General features: G+C 42.2%; 2 protein-coding genes across 3 annotated transcripts; both read right to left on the bottom strand.

Annotated features, from left to right (window-relative positions):
* Positions 1-253: 253 nt before the first annotated feature.
* LOC127302631 (transcription initiation factor IIB) lies at positions 254-3,681 on the bottom strand. 2 transcript variants are annotated; one of them, XM_051333140.2, is made up of 7 exons: positions 3,191-3,679; positions 2,190-2,214; positions 1,546-1,675; positions 1,339-1,469; positions 1,172-1,260; positions 661-737; positions 254-576 (listed from the first exon to the last, which is right to left on the bottom strand). In XM_051333140.2, exons 1-7 carry the CDS (start codon positions 3,541-3,543, stop codon positions 443-445), a joined length of 939 nt encoding a protein of 312 aa, XP_051189100.1. In that variant the 5' UTR covers positions 3,544-3,679; the 3' UTR covers positions 254-442. The 2 variants fall into 2 exon arrangements, with proteins under 2 accessions (XP_051189100.1, XP_051189099.1); XM_051333139.2 differs by having other exon boundaries at positions 254-737; positions 3,191-3,681.
* Positions 3,682-5,795: 2,114 nt separating this feature from the next.
* LOC127302630 (uncharacterized) lies at positions 5,796-10,182 on the bottom strand. Its single transcript, XM_051333137.1, has 6 exons — positions 9,842-10,182; positions 7,816-8,015; positions 7,024-7,164; positions 6,872-6,952; positions 6,213-6,337; positions 5,796-6,134 (listed from the first exon to the last, which is right to left on the bottom strand). Exons 1-6 carry the CDS (start codon positions 10,062-10,064, stop codon positions 6,086-6,088), a joined length of 819 nt encoding a protein of 272 aa, XP_051189097.1. The 5' UTR covers positions 10,065-10,182; the 3' UTR covers positions 5,796-6,085.
* Between the last annotated feature and the right edge of the window lie 7,253 nt (positions 10,183-17,435).

Genomic DNA, 17,435 nt, shown 5'->3' with positions numbered 1-17,435 from the left:
GATTTGGTGGCTAATCATGTTGTAAAAATTGGGTCTCCACGTTGTTTTCAGTTTAAACTTTCTTGTCGGGTACTTGTTTGCTATCAGCCAGTGCTCATGTCAAAGGGGATGATACATGTCTAAAGAGCTCTATAGCTGCTATGGACAGTTTTGGGAGTCATCCTGGAACGATATAGGAGATGATTTCTCTGCCCATGTGCAGTACAGCTAGAAATCGATCTCTGCATCAGCTTAGCAGAAAGGAAAACAGATCTAATACAGAAACTTAGCCCCCAGACAGCTTTGTTATGATCCGACGGGTCCATGCACATAAAATTGGCAGGGAAATATACATGGCCGGTGAAATGCTCACAACATAACTCCTCTCCGACAAATCTAATTCAAAGTTATGTGAGAAAAAAAAAGTAAGATGGGTAGAGAGAAAGAAATGGCGAATCGATTCCTACGGTGTGCAGAGGTTCTTTAGGTCTTCCTCCTTGGCGTAGGAATTCGGGATGAGCCTCGCAGCGTACGGATACAGGTCCTTGTACGAATTCCTGATGGTGCCTTCTGCCACACCGGTAGCCAGGGAGATATCTGCAGAGTGCGTGGATACCAGCGTTAATATTATTTCACCAAAAGTGTAGGCGAAAAGGACAGAATGGGTCAATCGTTTCAAACCTTTAAGTGGCTTCTTGTCCTCTGAGAGCTGGGTTATCATATAAATGACAGCAGCCGCAATTGAAATAGGACTCCTCCTGCACGGCAGATTGGAATGAAGTGTAAACAAATCTTTCTAGGTCAAAGATGGTACACAAGAAAATTGACGAGTAAAGCAGGTCCATATCCAAAGAGTCAAATACTAGCACTTCGGTATCTCCATATTAAACTGAAAGTTGTGTAAGTTGCCTCTGCCAAATCAGTTACTTGTGGTACATAGGGTAGAATTTAGCTGCATTTGCAATTAATTCAAGACTAGTTATTCTAATAGTATATGATTCGTGATGTCACCCTACAAGAATCAAGCCTATGCATGACGCTAGTGACTGAGAGGCCAAAAGTAGACATGACAAATGTTGAGGCTAATTGGACAAACTTCATGTCATAGAATGTCGTTTGTTATTAGAGTTGGAACAGAACAGGATCATAGGACCAGCCCATCTTGCGTGTAGAAAGTAGAAAAAGGCCTAACCTGATATCAAGCTCCTCTGAGCGCTGAACTGCCTCCTGAGCTGCTTTCACAGCAGTGTTGTTCATCCCAAGAGTTGAACAGAAACGCCTCTGCAGATTTTGCAAGCTTATAAGTCATCGACTTCCAACTTCGCAAGTTTATATGCTAACTTCTAAGTAGCAACAAACCAGGAAATCTCCAGCATGGATGGTTCCCATCTCCATAGATTGGCCCATCTCAACTTCCAGTTGCTTCACAATGAATTCTTTTGCACGCCCAATCTCTTTCTTTGTAGCTCCATTGGCAACGGAACATATTTCTGCAAAAATCAATATGTCAAAGAATGACATCGGACGATGTCCACAGAATCAGAAATTTGTTACAACATCACTTACCTTTTACAGTCCTAGGACGATCTTCTTGTCTGCAAGCAATATACAGACAAGCAGCTAATATTGCATCTTGATTTCTTCCCCTGATAGACTTGAGATCTTCCACCTTCTTATAGATTTCGTTGGCTCGGTCCTTCAGAAAAGTAGCACAAAAATAATATGATAAGTGTACAGTCACTACAAACCAGTGGCATATTACTGTATGGAACTCCTGAAATAACTCTAGGGAAGCAGCAATGAACTTTGACACTGAGAAGATGGACAAGTGTTATGCAAGTGTAACACCCCAGGTATTCAACATAATGATTTGCGATGATTTTTCTCAAAATAAAATGGACACATACACTACATAACATGGATCCCTGCTCTTTTAGCGCATAAGCTAGGACAGAAGTTTGTACATCGCCCTATAAACAGCCTGGTGGATTTTAAACAGCATTCAAAGTGAACATACAAAACTGAGATTATATGAACATTCATCATCTTCAGGACAACCCTGGGTGATCTGATCGGACACCAAACTACATGCACATACTAATTAATTGATCTGCCCAATCTTAACATTGTTTAACTGCACAGAGGGAGTATGAGTGTACTAGATATTTTGGACGTGAGCTGAGAATGTAAATAACAATCAAATCTCTTACCTTAATAGTAGCCACAAGACCCAACCTGCAGGAGAGATGTCAATACATCGTCAAAATCCAAATATTGCAAAAGAAAACAAAAAAAAGGCCAAAACCACTTCAGTAGCAAATCAGCATACTCATCAAAGAATCTTTCAGTGTTGCACATCTATTATTCTACTCGGTTCGGCCAAATATCTATAATGAAAGTCTTCAGTTTTAGATACAGTACTACAGGAGGAGGATCACGACTACACATGCCACACAACAGGAATTTTTTAACTGCACCATCTTAAAACCACCAGCTTGGTGGGGAAAAAAAGCTTTGATGTTGTTGTATTTTAAAACCAGCAGCATGTTGTTGTGCTAGGCACCTAATTGCCTACCACGCTCGAAGAAACTAGACATTAAATGCCATCACTAACAGTAGTTCGCCATTGCTAGTAGTACAGAAGTGCATAACTCAATCTTCCGGAAGCGCGGCAAGCCTACAAATAACATCATTTGTACCAAACCCATGGACATGTGCAACGAAAAAATCTACCAGTAGGATTTTATAGCACCTGATGGGATCCACTGTATCAACCAAAATTCTAGATATACATGCAGGTGGTCTTAAATGGAACCTTCCCCCCGCAGAGGGCAGATCCATGTGGAAAGCACGCACCACCTAACCAACCATACGATCCCTACCGATGTAGTAGTACTAGATAGAGCAGGAGCCCTAACCCCTTTGCAGGGAGGGAGTAGGGGTCACGCATTCCGAATCTACAGAACTGGCTAATAAGACCACCATGAATAATAGAGTAAATCTACCCCATCACAATCCTGGACTCGGCTCCAATTTTGAAACCTTAAATCGGGACACCGGCGGCGGCTGGCGGTGCGGAGACGAAGCGATTGATCTCAATACAGTACATCTAAATCTCAAAAATAATAAATCGAGGCATGATAATTATTTGGGATGGATCGGATCGAAAATAAGACGCGGAAATGGGGAGGGAAACGGGGGGAGGGGGAACCTGTCGGCCATGTTGGCGATGGTGCGGAAGGCGAGGATGAGGGAGCGGTCGGGGTTGGAGCCGCGGTTCTGCCAGCGGCCGAGCGAGGAGGAGAGGAAGTCGCCGTGGGCGCCGTTGGGCTTGGCGATGACGGTGGAGAGGCCGCCGTCGGTGAGCAGCGGGTTGGAGGGCCCGCCGACGCGGACGGGGTCGTTGTCGTTGGACTCGTTGGCGAAGGTGCGCCACTCGGAGGTCTCGTCGACGGAGTGCGCCTCCAGGACCAGCCCGCACTCCGTGCACACCGTGTCCCCCGCCGAGTGGTCGAACGCCACCTCCGTGTGCTTCTTGCAGTCCGGGCAGAAGATGTCGCTCATCGCGCCCGCCGACGCGCGTCAGACGCCGGTGGTGTCCGGGTCCGGCCGGCCTCGACGCCGGCGGGTGGTGGTGGTGGCGATTTGGGGGGAGCACGCGAGGGGAAGGGGAAGGGGAATGGAATGGGAGCCGGGTTCGATCGGCGTTGTGCTGTGTTGTCGGGTCGGCAGGCGGGTTCTTATTGGGCCGGGATGGGTCCTGCGATGCGGTGCCGTGGGAATGGATCTTGCAGCAGAGGATTTTCTCTTCTGCGCTTTGGATTTTGCAGCAGAGGGGAAGAAATATCGGAGCCACGTCACCGTAAAGTTGTCACCTCGTCAAGGATAATTGAAGTTGCCATTTTAGAAAATTCTGCAGTGAGGCCCCACCGGTCGGCCAGATATTATGCGCTCCCTCCGTCCTGGTGTGTAGGTCCTGCGTGTATCTCTAGATCGTTAATTTAACCAACGTAACACATGATATACAATAAGTGACAAAAAATTTAAGGGATACATTCGTATCTACACAAAGGGTAGAAGATATAATCCAAAGGGCAAAAGAGAAGATCGAGGCGTCCAACCCAAGCCAAACCTACGTACACATTAAAATGTGTCTCGGTTTATTTGTATCTAGGTAAAATCGAGTCATTTATGTTGAACGGGGATAGTACAGAACATATATCATTGAAAAATTCAGGTGTTATTTTTCTAATGGTAAATTTTTTTGTGATGTACACCGGAACGGAGATAGTGGTGTTTCTTCGAGATTTGCAGCCTTATGGTGTTTGCATAGGCTCATTTTGGAAAATGTGGCCCCACATGGCGTTCTTTGAAGCCATGCCACCATAAAGTTGTCATCTCTTCGTCCCACGTTTCGACCAGATATTATGTGGTGTTTTGCAAGATTTGCAGCTTTGTTGTGTCATACGGATCCATTTTAGAAAATGTGGACCGAGACCCCAAGTGTCATTGACGTGTTCCTAGATGGAGTTCTTCGGAACTAGCTTCTGCGGTGCCACACGATCAACACCGAGGGTATTAATTACTCAATTAGTGTTTTCTAAAACCAAAAATAGCTAGTGGAACATACATCTAGGTGGACATGTCTTTTTTTTAAATGATACTTCAGAAAATGTTAAATGAAATAATATTTGCATATATATAATATAATTGATCTACTTACTCGTGCAAATTTTCAAGAAATAACACTGTTGTATATGGCCTACATGCAAATGTTAAAATATCCAAGTAACACTATAATGACTGGTTCGCACAAATACAAATTTTCGTTTTCTCTTTTTTATCTAGACCATATGAGGTTGTATTTTATTTTGAAAATTTGAACGAGTAAGTATCAAGATAACATATATATGCATGGATTTTTTTTCTAAAAATTAGAAATAGTAGTTTTATATTTTAAAAAGGGTAAATCTACACCTGTGTCCACCAAATCCAGGTCAAAACTAGCAACTTTGCGCTAATTTTCTAGATAGAGAAGGGTACAAGGTCTCAGGGCATGTATAATGGTAGGAAAGGTACGTCTTTTCTTAGTAGTCAACGTCATTTAGAGAAGAATATGATAAATATAAGGAGTACAATGCATTGTCTCTTATTGGCATCCTTTTATAAATGAGAATTAATTATTTTTTAGTAGAAAATTGCTAAGGGAAGACAAATAGCCTTCTCTTCTCTCAGAAGAGATCATCACTTAGCTAAAGGTAGACAACATTATCTTTCTTCTTTCTCTCACCTCCAATTAAGCAAAAAATCAGACATGGCAACTTCAAGGAAAGACTAATGTCACCACATTGTTCATGCCCCTGTTCCGCTGTGTTAGGCAACATATTTTAGATACTTTTTGGGATTCTGTTTTCCCTTTTCAGATTCTGAGTGGAGATCTTTCCTTAGCCGTCCGTGTCCAGCTTCCTGCAGCAGGTCCAGCACCGGAACAGGCAATTGATGTCGGTGCAAAGATGGCAAACTTTCCAGGTAAAGTGAACCGGATGAATCCTATTCATACATTTCCATCAGACACCAACATCTCAAACCAAATACGGAGTAAGCAAACAAGACCGTGCACCGACATCCACCACCGCCCGTCAGGATAACAGGTAAACAGTCGCCCCGAGAATTTGAGCACGGAACCGGTGTGCGGAGCGAGCAACAAAGCATGATGCAACTGCCCTCGTTCCCAGTAAACCAAGGCGCACATTGTTTAACCGATCCTCCGCATCAGCTCGGCAACACCAACCCGATAGGACAGCGACTAGCTAAGATGGTCTTCCAAGCATAACTTTCATAGATCCATTTTCGCACAGATACTGTCATCATAACTAATGGCTTCCCATTACTAAAATAACGGCGACAAACATACTGAAGCTAGAACACTCAAGTTAGGAATATCATGGCATACGCTGTTAACAGTTACATCGACAAAACCTATGTCTGCTGCGATTTCCTCACTGACTAATAGTTGTAACTGAAAATATCAACTGAAGAGGGCTGCTCCGGTCTCGTGCATGGCGAGAGACGCAGAAGATCCGGCGCTAGAACATGGCTGCAGTTCTCACACCACCCCGGATGGGAGCCGTAGCACCAGTTGCCCACCGACCAGACTGTGTAACCACAAATGCCACCATTAGGTAATGTTCAGGGTCACATTCTAATATCTGTGGAACTGATAGTGGATTTACCTCTTCACATAGTAGTAGCAGAAATCTGCCAGGATGAACGTCTGCACGATTTCTGACAGGAGCACCATAGATGGCCACAAACCATAGCCCAGAGCAGTCAATAGGCGGCCACGAGTATCCAAAACCTGCACAGATCAATTTGGTGATTTGGTGAGAAGCGGTGTATAAAATAAGACTCGAGTCAGTCACATCACATGCATATGCATGGGGTTTTCATTTTAAAAGAACTCATGAACAAACAACTTCCACATGCACAGTACATAGTTTCTTGAGATTTCAACAATCCTAGAACTTGGACATTACGCAAGTTGTACCCAACTACGCTAGAACAGACAAAGGCAAAACAAGAATCACCACCTCATAGGACTGCCCAATACTGATACTGCAAGTAAACATACCAAGGAGCAAGGGAACTAACAGACCATCACTTGTCATTTCGAGTATGAACAGTGTATAAACAGTTAAACACAGATGGCAGCAATAACAAATGCCTCAGCTCAAACAAACATTTGCTTGCAAGATAATGTTATTACTTGCAAGATAATGTTTGTATTACTGGGCATTAACACCAAATACTATGCTAAGTGAACTTAGCAGACAAACGGTAGACATGAGTTGAACTTAAAGAATTAGCTCCAGCATTTGTACAAAACACGAACCTGAAGAACCCAGTGGGCACAGCTAAGAAACCTCGCAACCCCCAGAGCAAACACATAGTGAGCTGTGAACGGTTCCACAATCTGCACAACATGTAAAGCTTTGGTCAGAAAAGCTCACCCTAAAGTCAACGGGATTGCCTTCTATTGTTTACCTTGGTATTTTGCATCAAACGCAGTTGTGGCAGCACTGAAACAGCTTCCAAGTAAACACAGAAAGCCCAGCTGAACCGGTTTGCAATGTTGTGAGACGTTGATGGATGAATAAGTAGCGCCAGCGCAGCACATGGCACCACCTTAAAATAACGCAACAAATAACCAAATACAGTAAGTGTCTGACAAATTGCACATTAATTAATTGGATTGTGAGCAACACGACAGAAGCAAAAAAAAATCTAGTGGCCCTATTAATTTCACCGCTATTGGATAGTGATACATGGTTTGATAGCATTTAAACCCACTGATGAATTAAAAACAACTTAACAAGGCTTCAAGCCTTCAACTATTTACCACCACAAGTCATCCTATGTGAGTATTCATTGAACATCTTGACGTTCATAGTTGTTATATCACTGCAATCTTTGCTCAGCTGAGCACAAATTTACAAATAAGGAAGGCAGCAGTGGCAATAACACCTACTAATATCCAGAAAAGCAGAATGAAAGAGTGATCTAGAACACAGGTTCAGAAATAGTTGCAATTTTCATGCAAGAAATACACCAGAGAATATATAAAAAACATTGTTTTCGGATCGAAGATAGCCAAACAAGAAACAAGTAGAGCTACGAATCTGCAGAAAAGAAAATAATTATCTAAGCATTCATAAGCTCAGCTTTGGTTCCACGTAATCAAACTGAACAAAAATGTAAACATCACTGACATAGCCAGTTTATGCTTGCTAACTAAACTATATATATTGTTGGGGATAAGAGTTCATGTGTTCTTACCACATAGTACAATGCAAAATTGTCCTTGTCCACCATATAAGTTGACCTCAATTTGAACCGAATCATGTAAATCACAAAAAGTGTAGCCACAAGTGTAGCACTATCCAACACAGTATGGATGTCATACTCCATGACAAAGCTGCAGTACAGTCTAACAGCTAGAAACAATGCAGTTAAATCCTGAGACTTGAGGGATAGTCCTGCAAGATTTAAGAGAAAATGATTCACGCTCTTAGTAAAAATGAACAGTAATACACCCACAAAAATACACATCAGTCATACAATAAAAGCTAGCAGGTCATACTATAATTTATGTCACAAATGCTAGTTAAGACTCGAGAATGGCCTTTCTGACTAAAAACAAATACTCCCTCAAATCCATAAAACTTGTGGTGGGATGGAGGGAGTACCATATTCATGACAAAAAAAAGGTTGCAGACCATGTAAACAAAGCAGACAAAACATAAACATTGGGTGATGGGTATCAGGGCAACTTTGACGCTTTGACTAGAGCAGCTATTTGTAAGTTGAGATCGCAGATAAATGTAATAGGCAGTTTCTAAAGTTTTGATGATTCCAGACAGACTTATTGCAATTATACCAACCATCAAAAATAAAATGCTGTCATTTTCCCGAAAATTTGCACAGGTGTTGAGGATATCCATTCTTGCAAAACAACTTAATATTACATATTTGGGACCATATGGACCCAAATGCACGAAGCATATTACCTATCATTGACAAATGTAGAAGTAAAAGAAAATAGGTGCCTGCTAATTATTTGTAGACCGGTTCATTAATAATGCCTTCTCCAAAAAATGATTCAGTTTGCATACGAAAAACAAATCAACTTCAAAGCATAAGGACCTCCAAACTGAAGGATAAAACTTGCCAAAAGAAAATTCCTTTATATGGATAAATTGCTGAGAAGGGCGGGCCTGGTGCAGCGGTAGAGCCTCACCGCCTGTGACCGAGAGGTCCCAGGTTCGAGTCGCGGTCTCCTCACATTGCACTTCGTGAGGGTAAGGCTTGCCACTAACACCTTCCCCAGACCCCGCACAGTGCGGGAGCTCTCAGCACTGGGTACGTCCTTTTTATGGATAAATTGCTGCCAAGTAATAATGGAAGGCTGGACGCAAACAAAGTTACCACCTCCAAACAAACTAGTTCTGAAACAAAACTATATGGCTCATAATACACAGGGACAGTTTCAAACCAGGCCAGCGAATAAATTACCACCAGTTAATACCAAACTCTCTGAATGGAAGCAACTTGAAAGAAAAAAAAACTGGAAAAAAATCATCTAACGAAGCAGAAAACTTGCCCAAAGAATTCTCTTACTACAAGGACAATTTTCTCAATTCATATTAATGGAAGGCTGGAAGCATAACACGTTAACCTCTCAACATAAACTCACTCCAAAACAATTATATATGGCTGATAATACCCAGACAGAGCTGTGAAACCATGTCAGTGTAGACATACCACCAGTGTATATAACTAGACAGAGCAAGCCCTGAAAAACACGCAATATGATTGAAAGAGACAAGTTTTACTAACTTGCCTCTTTAGCATATTCGGCCCCAACCCTGGAAGCTGGAGCGCAGCCAGACCAAGTCACAGTGGCATGCATCTGATCAAATATCCTCACAACGATGATACTATCACAACTTTCTAACATAGTACGCCTTGCAGTTCAAAGAGAATACCAGATCAATAATTACCTTCATCTTACATATCAAAAGACTATAGAAACAGGCTGCCTACTCCATACACAAATCAGCTCGTGGGAATTACCGTAAACATGAGTAGATCGGAAAATAAAATCCAATCTGATGTCCTAGACTAGATATTGGCCGTAACAAACAAAACACAAATTTTTCTGTGGCAAAAAATGCATACATGCTGCGGCCGGAGAAACGCTGCTGAATCGCGCAAAATCTCAATAAAAATCGAAGTCCGGCGGGGCCGCCTCGCACGGATCCGAACGCGAACAGGAGCGGCGAGAGGGGGCGGAGGCACGAACCTGCGCAGGTCTTCTCCTTGGTGAGCTTGTAGATGAGGACGGCGATGCCGAGCGCGTGCGCGGCCTCGGCGGCGACGAAGAGGTTGTCGTGGTCGTGGACGATGAAGCGGATGAAGACGAGCGCGGCCATGCCCGTGACCACGGCGAGGAAAGCCTTCACCTTGGGCGGCTGCCGCCGCACCCATGCCGTCACCACGCCGAGCGGCCGCTTGGTCCCCCTCATCGTCGTCGCCGGAGCCTCGGTCGCGTCGCCTCCGATCGGAAAACTCGGGATTTATTTCCGTTTATTTTTTTTCTCTTTATTATTCCCCCACCTTTGGTGCGATATCGTTCGTATCGTACCCCGTGAGTTATTTTTGGAGGCCAAGGTGGGGAGGTGACGGATAGATAGATCTGGCGAAGTTATGGCTCCGTTGGTAATTTTTGCGTTTTTTTAGTTTGGAGGTTTGGAGGTGAAAATTAATGACCATTGGGAATTCCATGTCAACAAAAAGGACCATTGGGAATTTTGGAGATCACATTTCTCTTTTCCGGTGATTGTATTTTTGGAGGTCATATTTCAATATTAAATTGATAATTTCTTCATTCATTGAGAATATGACTACTCTAACATATGGAAAGCTAAACTCTCACCAACACGGCTATGGATTGGTATCACAAGTCGATGTAGCCTAAGAAGGTTTGCCCGTGAATTTGAGGCTAAGGACGAGCCTGAGTGGAATCGGGAGGAAGTTGAGATAGGAGGAGGACGCTAGGTGAAATTAGAGATAGAGCCGAGAAGTCGCGGTGGAGGAATTAGACGTCGAGTGGTAGGTGACAGAAGGGGTGCACAAAGAGGTCACAAGGGAGAGGTAGTGAAGAGGGATAAGAGATTAAGAGGCATGAGGAAGGATTTAGCCTCAAAGACAGCTGGCTTGCCAAAAAAACGCTAGTCTAAGAAGCCTAGTTGCCAACTCTATCACGCCCAAAAATTTGTTGACCTACGGATACCTCAAAGGTGGGTGTCATGATGTTGTAACACTAGGACCTCCGCCACATATATGTTGTGTAGTGGCACAATTTTTGGCAATAAAGGTAAAGCAGATGAAAAATTAAAAATCCATATAAATACATGTATTTGATTACATAAGTTTAAGTTGACTACATAAGTTTGAAGTTTTAGCTTTGCCACTGAACTAAAACTCACTATTGGCGAAGGAACTAAAGAAGGCTAGTAAGATTTTTAATTTTATTGATGCACTAAGTCAACTCTAGTTCTATTGTATTGTGCTTTAGAAGAGATCCTATTAGATTAATTAACCCTTTGACCAGCCATTAGCATCTCAAGAATGTCATCTTCTCAAAGCAAAGCCAAATAGGTTAATATTGTGGAGTAACTAGTATGTTTAGATTATAAATGTTTGGATTAAGCTTCTCGAAAATGATGATCTCAAAGTAAACACAACGATATTATACAATTATAGTTTGCATTTGTACAACCATACGTGCAAGATAATTCAGAAGCGATGTAAGATCTAGCAATGCTAGCTAACTTTCTCCCTACACACATGATGGGTGTGTTTAGCAGCTGGGGAGCCAAAATTCCGTTGTTTGATAGGATGTTGAAAGGACATGGATGTCATCTAGGGGTGAAATAGGCAGTTTAAAACTTTTACGATACAGGCTTCAACAAATGTGGAGTAAAACCAGCGTTTAATTTTTCAAGCATAAAACTTATATATTACTACACTTCACCTATGTGCACCAACAACTTATGCTAAGCAAGACAATCAACTATGTGATAGCAAGATATATAACTTCAAGCACGAATGCTATCACAAAGTAAAGTGCATAAGTAAATATCTCGGGTATAGAAATAAGTGAGGCACACGGAGATGATGATGTATCCCAAGTTCACACTCTTGTGAATGCTACTCTCCATTGGAATAGTGTGAAGGACAAAACATCTAAAACACCATGAAGGCCTGTTGTGGGTATACTTTATGGGTATATCAACGGCAGTGCCTAGATCCGGCAAGCCCGGGTGGCCCATAGTTGGTAATGTGGCATGTGGCCCATCGGGCGGCCCAGTTGTTGTAGATCCTGAAGGATGAAGTCCAGCCCAGGAACAGGAAGCCGGATCCCAACCGACCTACGAGGTAGGCCGGATCCGTGAAGGCCCATGAAGTATCCGGATCCTGCAAGATCCGGATGGAAGGCGGATCCTTGACGTACACGGCAAGATATTGTATCGTAGTTAGGCAACTTGTATTCCGGATAGGACTCTCCATGTAAACCCTAGATTCGTGCGCCTTTATAAGCCGGATCCCGGGAGCCCTAGAGGCATAACCACAACTCATTGTAACAACGCGAAAGCGCCCAAATAATTCCAGACAAGCAGTAGTAGGCCTTGCCATCGTGCAGGTGGTCCGAAGCTGGGTAAATCGCGTACCACCGTCCCGAGGACTCTCCGCCCTATGGCCCCTACTTCTTCTCCCCTCCATGAGGATCCCTCCTTGTCGTTGCCTATTCGACGGTACCTCGGAGGAGGGATCCTCACGAGGGGGAGAAGAAGTAGGGGCCATAGGGCGGAGTGCATGATACGTCCAAAACGTATCTACTTTCCCGAACACTTTTGCTATTGTTTTGCCTCTAATTTGTGTATTTTGGATGCAACTAACACAGACTAATGCTGTTTTCAGCAGAATCGTTACAGTGTCTCGTTTTTGTGCAGAAATCCAACTTTCAGAAAATCCTCGGAATTTATGCGAGAATGTCCTATTTTCCCGAGAATATTGGTGGAGCCAGAAGGGCAAGCGGTGGGGGCACGAGGGCCCCACACACTAGGCCGGCGCGGCCCGGGAGGGGCCCGCGCGGCCCTAGTGTGTGGCGGCCTCGGCTGGCCCCCGACGCCTCTCTTCGGACTACTTATTGCCTTCGACCTAAAAACGCACGGGAGAAGTCGAAGTCGCCGAAACCCTCCGAACGCCGCCACATCGCGAAACTCCGTCTCGGGAGCCAGAAGTCTCCGTTCTGGCACTCCGCCGGGACGGGGAATTGGAGGAGATCATCGCCACCATCACCACCGACGCCTCTCCATCGACCAGCCATGTTTCCCCCATCCATGTGTGAGTAATTCCCCCGCTGTAGGCTGAAGGGGATGGTAGGGATTGGATGAGATTGGTCATGTAATAGTATAAGATTGTTAGGGCATAGTGCCTAGTGTCCGTAATTGGTAATTTGATGATATTGTTGCAACTTATTATGCTTAATGCTTGTCACTAGGGCCCGAGTGCCATGATCTCAGATCTGAACATGTTATTACTTCATCATGATATTCATTGTTTATGGTCTTACCTGCAAGTTGTATACACATGTCGCTGTCCGGAACCAATGGCCCCGAAGTGGCAATCGGGACAACCGGAGGGGATGGTAGTGATGTGAGGATCACATGTGTTCACGGAGTGTTAATGCTTTGCTCCGGTACTCTATTAAAAGGAGTACCTTAATATCCAGTAGATTCCCTTGAGGCCCGGCTGCCACCGGCTGGTAGGACAAAAGATGTTGTGCAAGTTTCTCATTGCGAGCACGTACGACTATAATTGGAACACATGCCTATTGATTGCTTTGTACTTAGACACCGTATTATTATTATCTGCAAATATCCTGCTTGATTGTTACATGAGTTTCTCTCATCCATGCAACGCCCGTTATCCGTCCCCGTGCCTACAGTATTTTAATCCTGCTGTTTACTATAATCGCTACTGCTGTCTCTGTTACTCTGCTGCTGTTATTTCACTACTTGCTATCGCTATAAAGCTGTTACTCTTGATAAACTCTTGCGAGCAAGTCTGTTTCCAGGTGCAGCTGAATTGACAACTCCGTTGTTAAGGCTTTCAAGTATTCTTTGTCTCCCCTTGTGTCGAATCAATAAATTGGGTTTTACTACCCGCGAAGACTGCTGCGATCCTCTATACTTGTGGGTTATCAAGACTGTTTTCTGGCGCCGTTGCCGGGGAGCATAGCTTTATTTGGAAGTTCACTTGGATTGATATTGTTCGCTGCAAATTCTCCATCATGGGTAAACCTCGCGATCCTAAAGTCGCCATATTACCATCCACTACAAGAAAAGGTACAACTCTGAGTACCTCTGGTGCTCTTGATTCACCATCTGTGATTGATAAACTTGTTTCACCGCCACATGCTTCACATGCTGGTACTTCTGCTGAATCTGAAAATTCTTATAATATTGATGATGCTTCTGCTGTGCTTGATGATAGTGGTTCATTGGGATCCTTCCTAGATGCTACGATTGCTAGGTCTAGACAAATTGAAAATACTGAAACTCCTAATGCTACTACACCTGTTAATTCACCTGAACTTGATTATTCTAGTGATGATCCTGATGAAGATTATGTGGAACTTGATGATGATTTTATTGAAAAATGCAATGCTACTACTGATGCAAGAAAAATTAAAAAGTTGCTTGCAGAACATGCTTTGTTAGATATAAAGCTGTCTCCACGATCCTAAATTTGCCACATCTCCTATAAACATTAAGGATAAAGATTATGATTTTTCTCTTGATCTATCTCATATAGCTATTGTTGAGAAAACACCCTTTTGTGGTACTGAAAAAGAAAGTGCTGTTGAACACATGATTGAGTTATCTACTCTAAGTAGCTTGTTTTCTGATGATGTTAAGAAGCGTACTTACTTTGTTGCTAAAATCTTTCCATTCTCATTAAAGGATGACGCTAAAACTTGGTATAATAGTTTGCCACCTGATTCTATTAAAAGTCCAAAAGAATTGCTTGATGTTTTCTTCCGTAAATACTTTCTGCTAGTGCTCAACATATTGCTTTGCGTAGAATTTATAATTTTGACCAGGAAGATGGAGAGAAATTGCCTGAGGCTTGGGCGAGATTTTGCTCTCTTATTAGAGCTCGGCCTGATCATGATTTGGAAAAGCATGATTTACTTGATATATTTTATAGTGGACTAACCATTGAGTCTAGGGCATACCTGGATAGTTGTGCTGGTTGTGTTTTCAGGAAAAGAACTCCAGGCAATTTGAAGAATTATTGGCTAAAATAGGCCGGAATCATGATGATTGGTCTACACCTGAACCAATCCCGACACCGATATTGAAGAAGAGGGGTATGATTAAATTAAATGATGAAGATATGAGGGAAGCCAAGAAGTCTCTTAAGGAGAAGGGTATTAAACCTGAAGATGTGAAGAATTTACCTCCTATAGAAGATTTATGTGAGATAATTCCCCCTTCATCCATGATTAAGGTAAACTCCCTTCAACGCTTTACTAGGGAAGATATTTCGTATTCGAAACCTCCTGCACAATGCTTAGATGAGTTTGATAATTATATTGTTAAGCAAGAAAATTTTAATAGGAGAGTAGAGAATCATTTAATGGAAAATTCTCGAGCTATTAGTGAATTGCATGATATTGTAGAGAGAACCTCCAATGATGTTAAGATGCTTGTTAAACATTTTCATATGGTTCAAACTCAAATTGATCAACTCACTAAAGTGCAAAATGACTTGTTGGGAAATAATTCTAAAGAAAAACATGCTTATGAAGTAACAACTAGAGGTGGTGTTTCTACCCAGGATCCTCTATATCCTGAGGGGCATCCCAAAAGAGTTGAACAAGATTCTCAACGAACTAAAACTAGTGCTCCATCTAAGAAAAAGAAAAAGAAACATAAGAATGTTGTAGAATCCTCTGAACCTGTTAATGATCCTAATAGTATTTCTATTTCTGATGCTTTAAACCGAAAGTGGTAATGAACATGATAAAGATAATGATAAGAATGATGCTTCTGATAAAGAAGATGTTGAAGAAGAACCTGAAAAGCATGCTAAAAATAAAAAGTACACTAAAGAAGATTTTATTGCTGAGAAACATGGTAATGAAAGAGAACCTTGGGTTCAAAAGCAAATGCCTTTTCCTGCTAAGAAACTAAAATCAAAGGAAGAAGAACACTATAATAAATTTTGTGATTGGATGAAACCCTTATTCTTGCAAATCTCTTTGACTGATGCTATTAAATTGCCTCCTTATTCAAAGTATATGAAAGATATTGTCACTAATAAAAGGAAAATTCCTAATGAGGAGATTTCCACTATGCTTGCTAATTACTCTTTTAACGGTAAGGTTCCAAAGAAGCTTGGCGACCCAGGTATTCCAACTATTCCTTGTTCTATTAAGAATAATTATGTTAAAACTGCTCTATGTGATTTGGGAGCGGGAGTTAGTGTGATGCCTTTCTCTCTTTATAAGAGACTTTACTTAGATAAGTTGATACCGACTGATATATCTTTGCAAATGGCTGATAAATCTACTGCTATTCCTGTTGGTATATGTGAGGATGTTCCTGTTCAAGTTACTAATAACTGCTTGATATTAACTGATTTTGTTGTGTTGGAAATGCCTGAAGATGATAATATGTCTATTATTCTTGGGAGACCTTTTCTTAACACCGCAGGGGCTGTTATTGATTGCAATAAGGGGAAGGTTACTTTCAATATTGATGACAAGGAGCATACTGTTTATTTTCCCAAGAGGATTGAGAAAGCATGTGGAGTTAATACTATTTCTAATGTGAGAACTATCAAAGTTGGAACCATTGATTGTCCTATATATGAGCCTAAAGAAGAATATCAAACTCTTGTGATTGGATCCATATCAATACAATTCAAGGTAACATGATTGATTTGAGGTTTATTTCTTCTTATGCTATGTAAAATTTATTTGGTGGCAAGACTTGATCAACCTTGTTAACAAATACTTTTTATATGCATAGAGGAGGTAAACAACATTTCTTTCTTCCTCCATTTGCTCTAGTTGCTGTAGCACTTTTATTTTGCAAAGTTCCTTAGTTAATTAGAGATTTCAAAAAAAATTCTGCCCAGTAATAATAAATTTAACACCCAGAAATGTGCATTTTTCAAAGTTTTCAAAAATTCAAAAAAATTATACCGTTGGTCCTATTTTTCGACGAGGCACCTGGGAGCACCTGGGGATGACCAGTGGGGCACCCTGTGGTGTCACCCCACTGTGCCGGCGCGGCCAAAGAAGGGGCGCGCCACCCTGGTGTGTGGGTCCCCCTTTGCCCCACTTCAGCATCTCTTCCTCCCACTTTCTTCTCTCTCCCGAAAAAACTCGCACCAGGTTCTTCTCACTCGTGTTTTTGCTCAAGAGCTCCAGATTTCTCGATCTCTTTGCTCAGCCCAGATTTCTGTCTGAAATTTGGCACATTTGCTCTTGGGTATGTGACTCCTCTGACTATCCAAGTAGAATTTTGTTTGGTGGAGTATATCTTGAATATTTTGCTGCTGTAGGAAACATGTTAGTGAGCTTGCATGTTTGTTCTAAGTGGTAGAAACTAGTTTTGATGCATGATTAGTACTCTAGCAAGTTCCTATGGTAGTTTCCCTCAATTATATGTCACCAAATCAAATTTTATATTGTTTGTTGAAAAATTTCAGAAAATGGAAGGGAGTACACACCAACTCAACCAACAAGAATTGGAGGTACAACAGGTTATGAGAGTTCACCGCGAAGAAGGAGTATACCCCGCTTACTACCCGTG

Source organism: Lolium perenne, chromosome 5, assembly GCF_019359855.2.
Source record: "Lolium perenne isolate Kyuss_39 chromosome 5, Kyuss_2.0, whole genome shotgun sequence".
Taxonomy (NCBI): Eukaryota; Viridiplantae; Streptophyta; class Magnoliopsida; order Poales; family Poaceae; genus Lolium; species Lolium perenne.
This window is presented reverse-complemented; position numbering and strand designations above follow the sequence as displayed.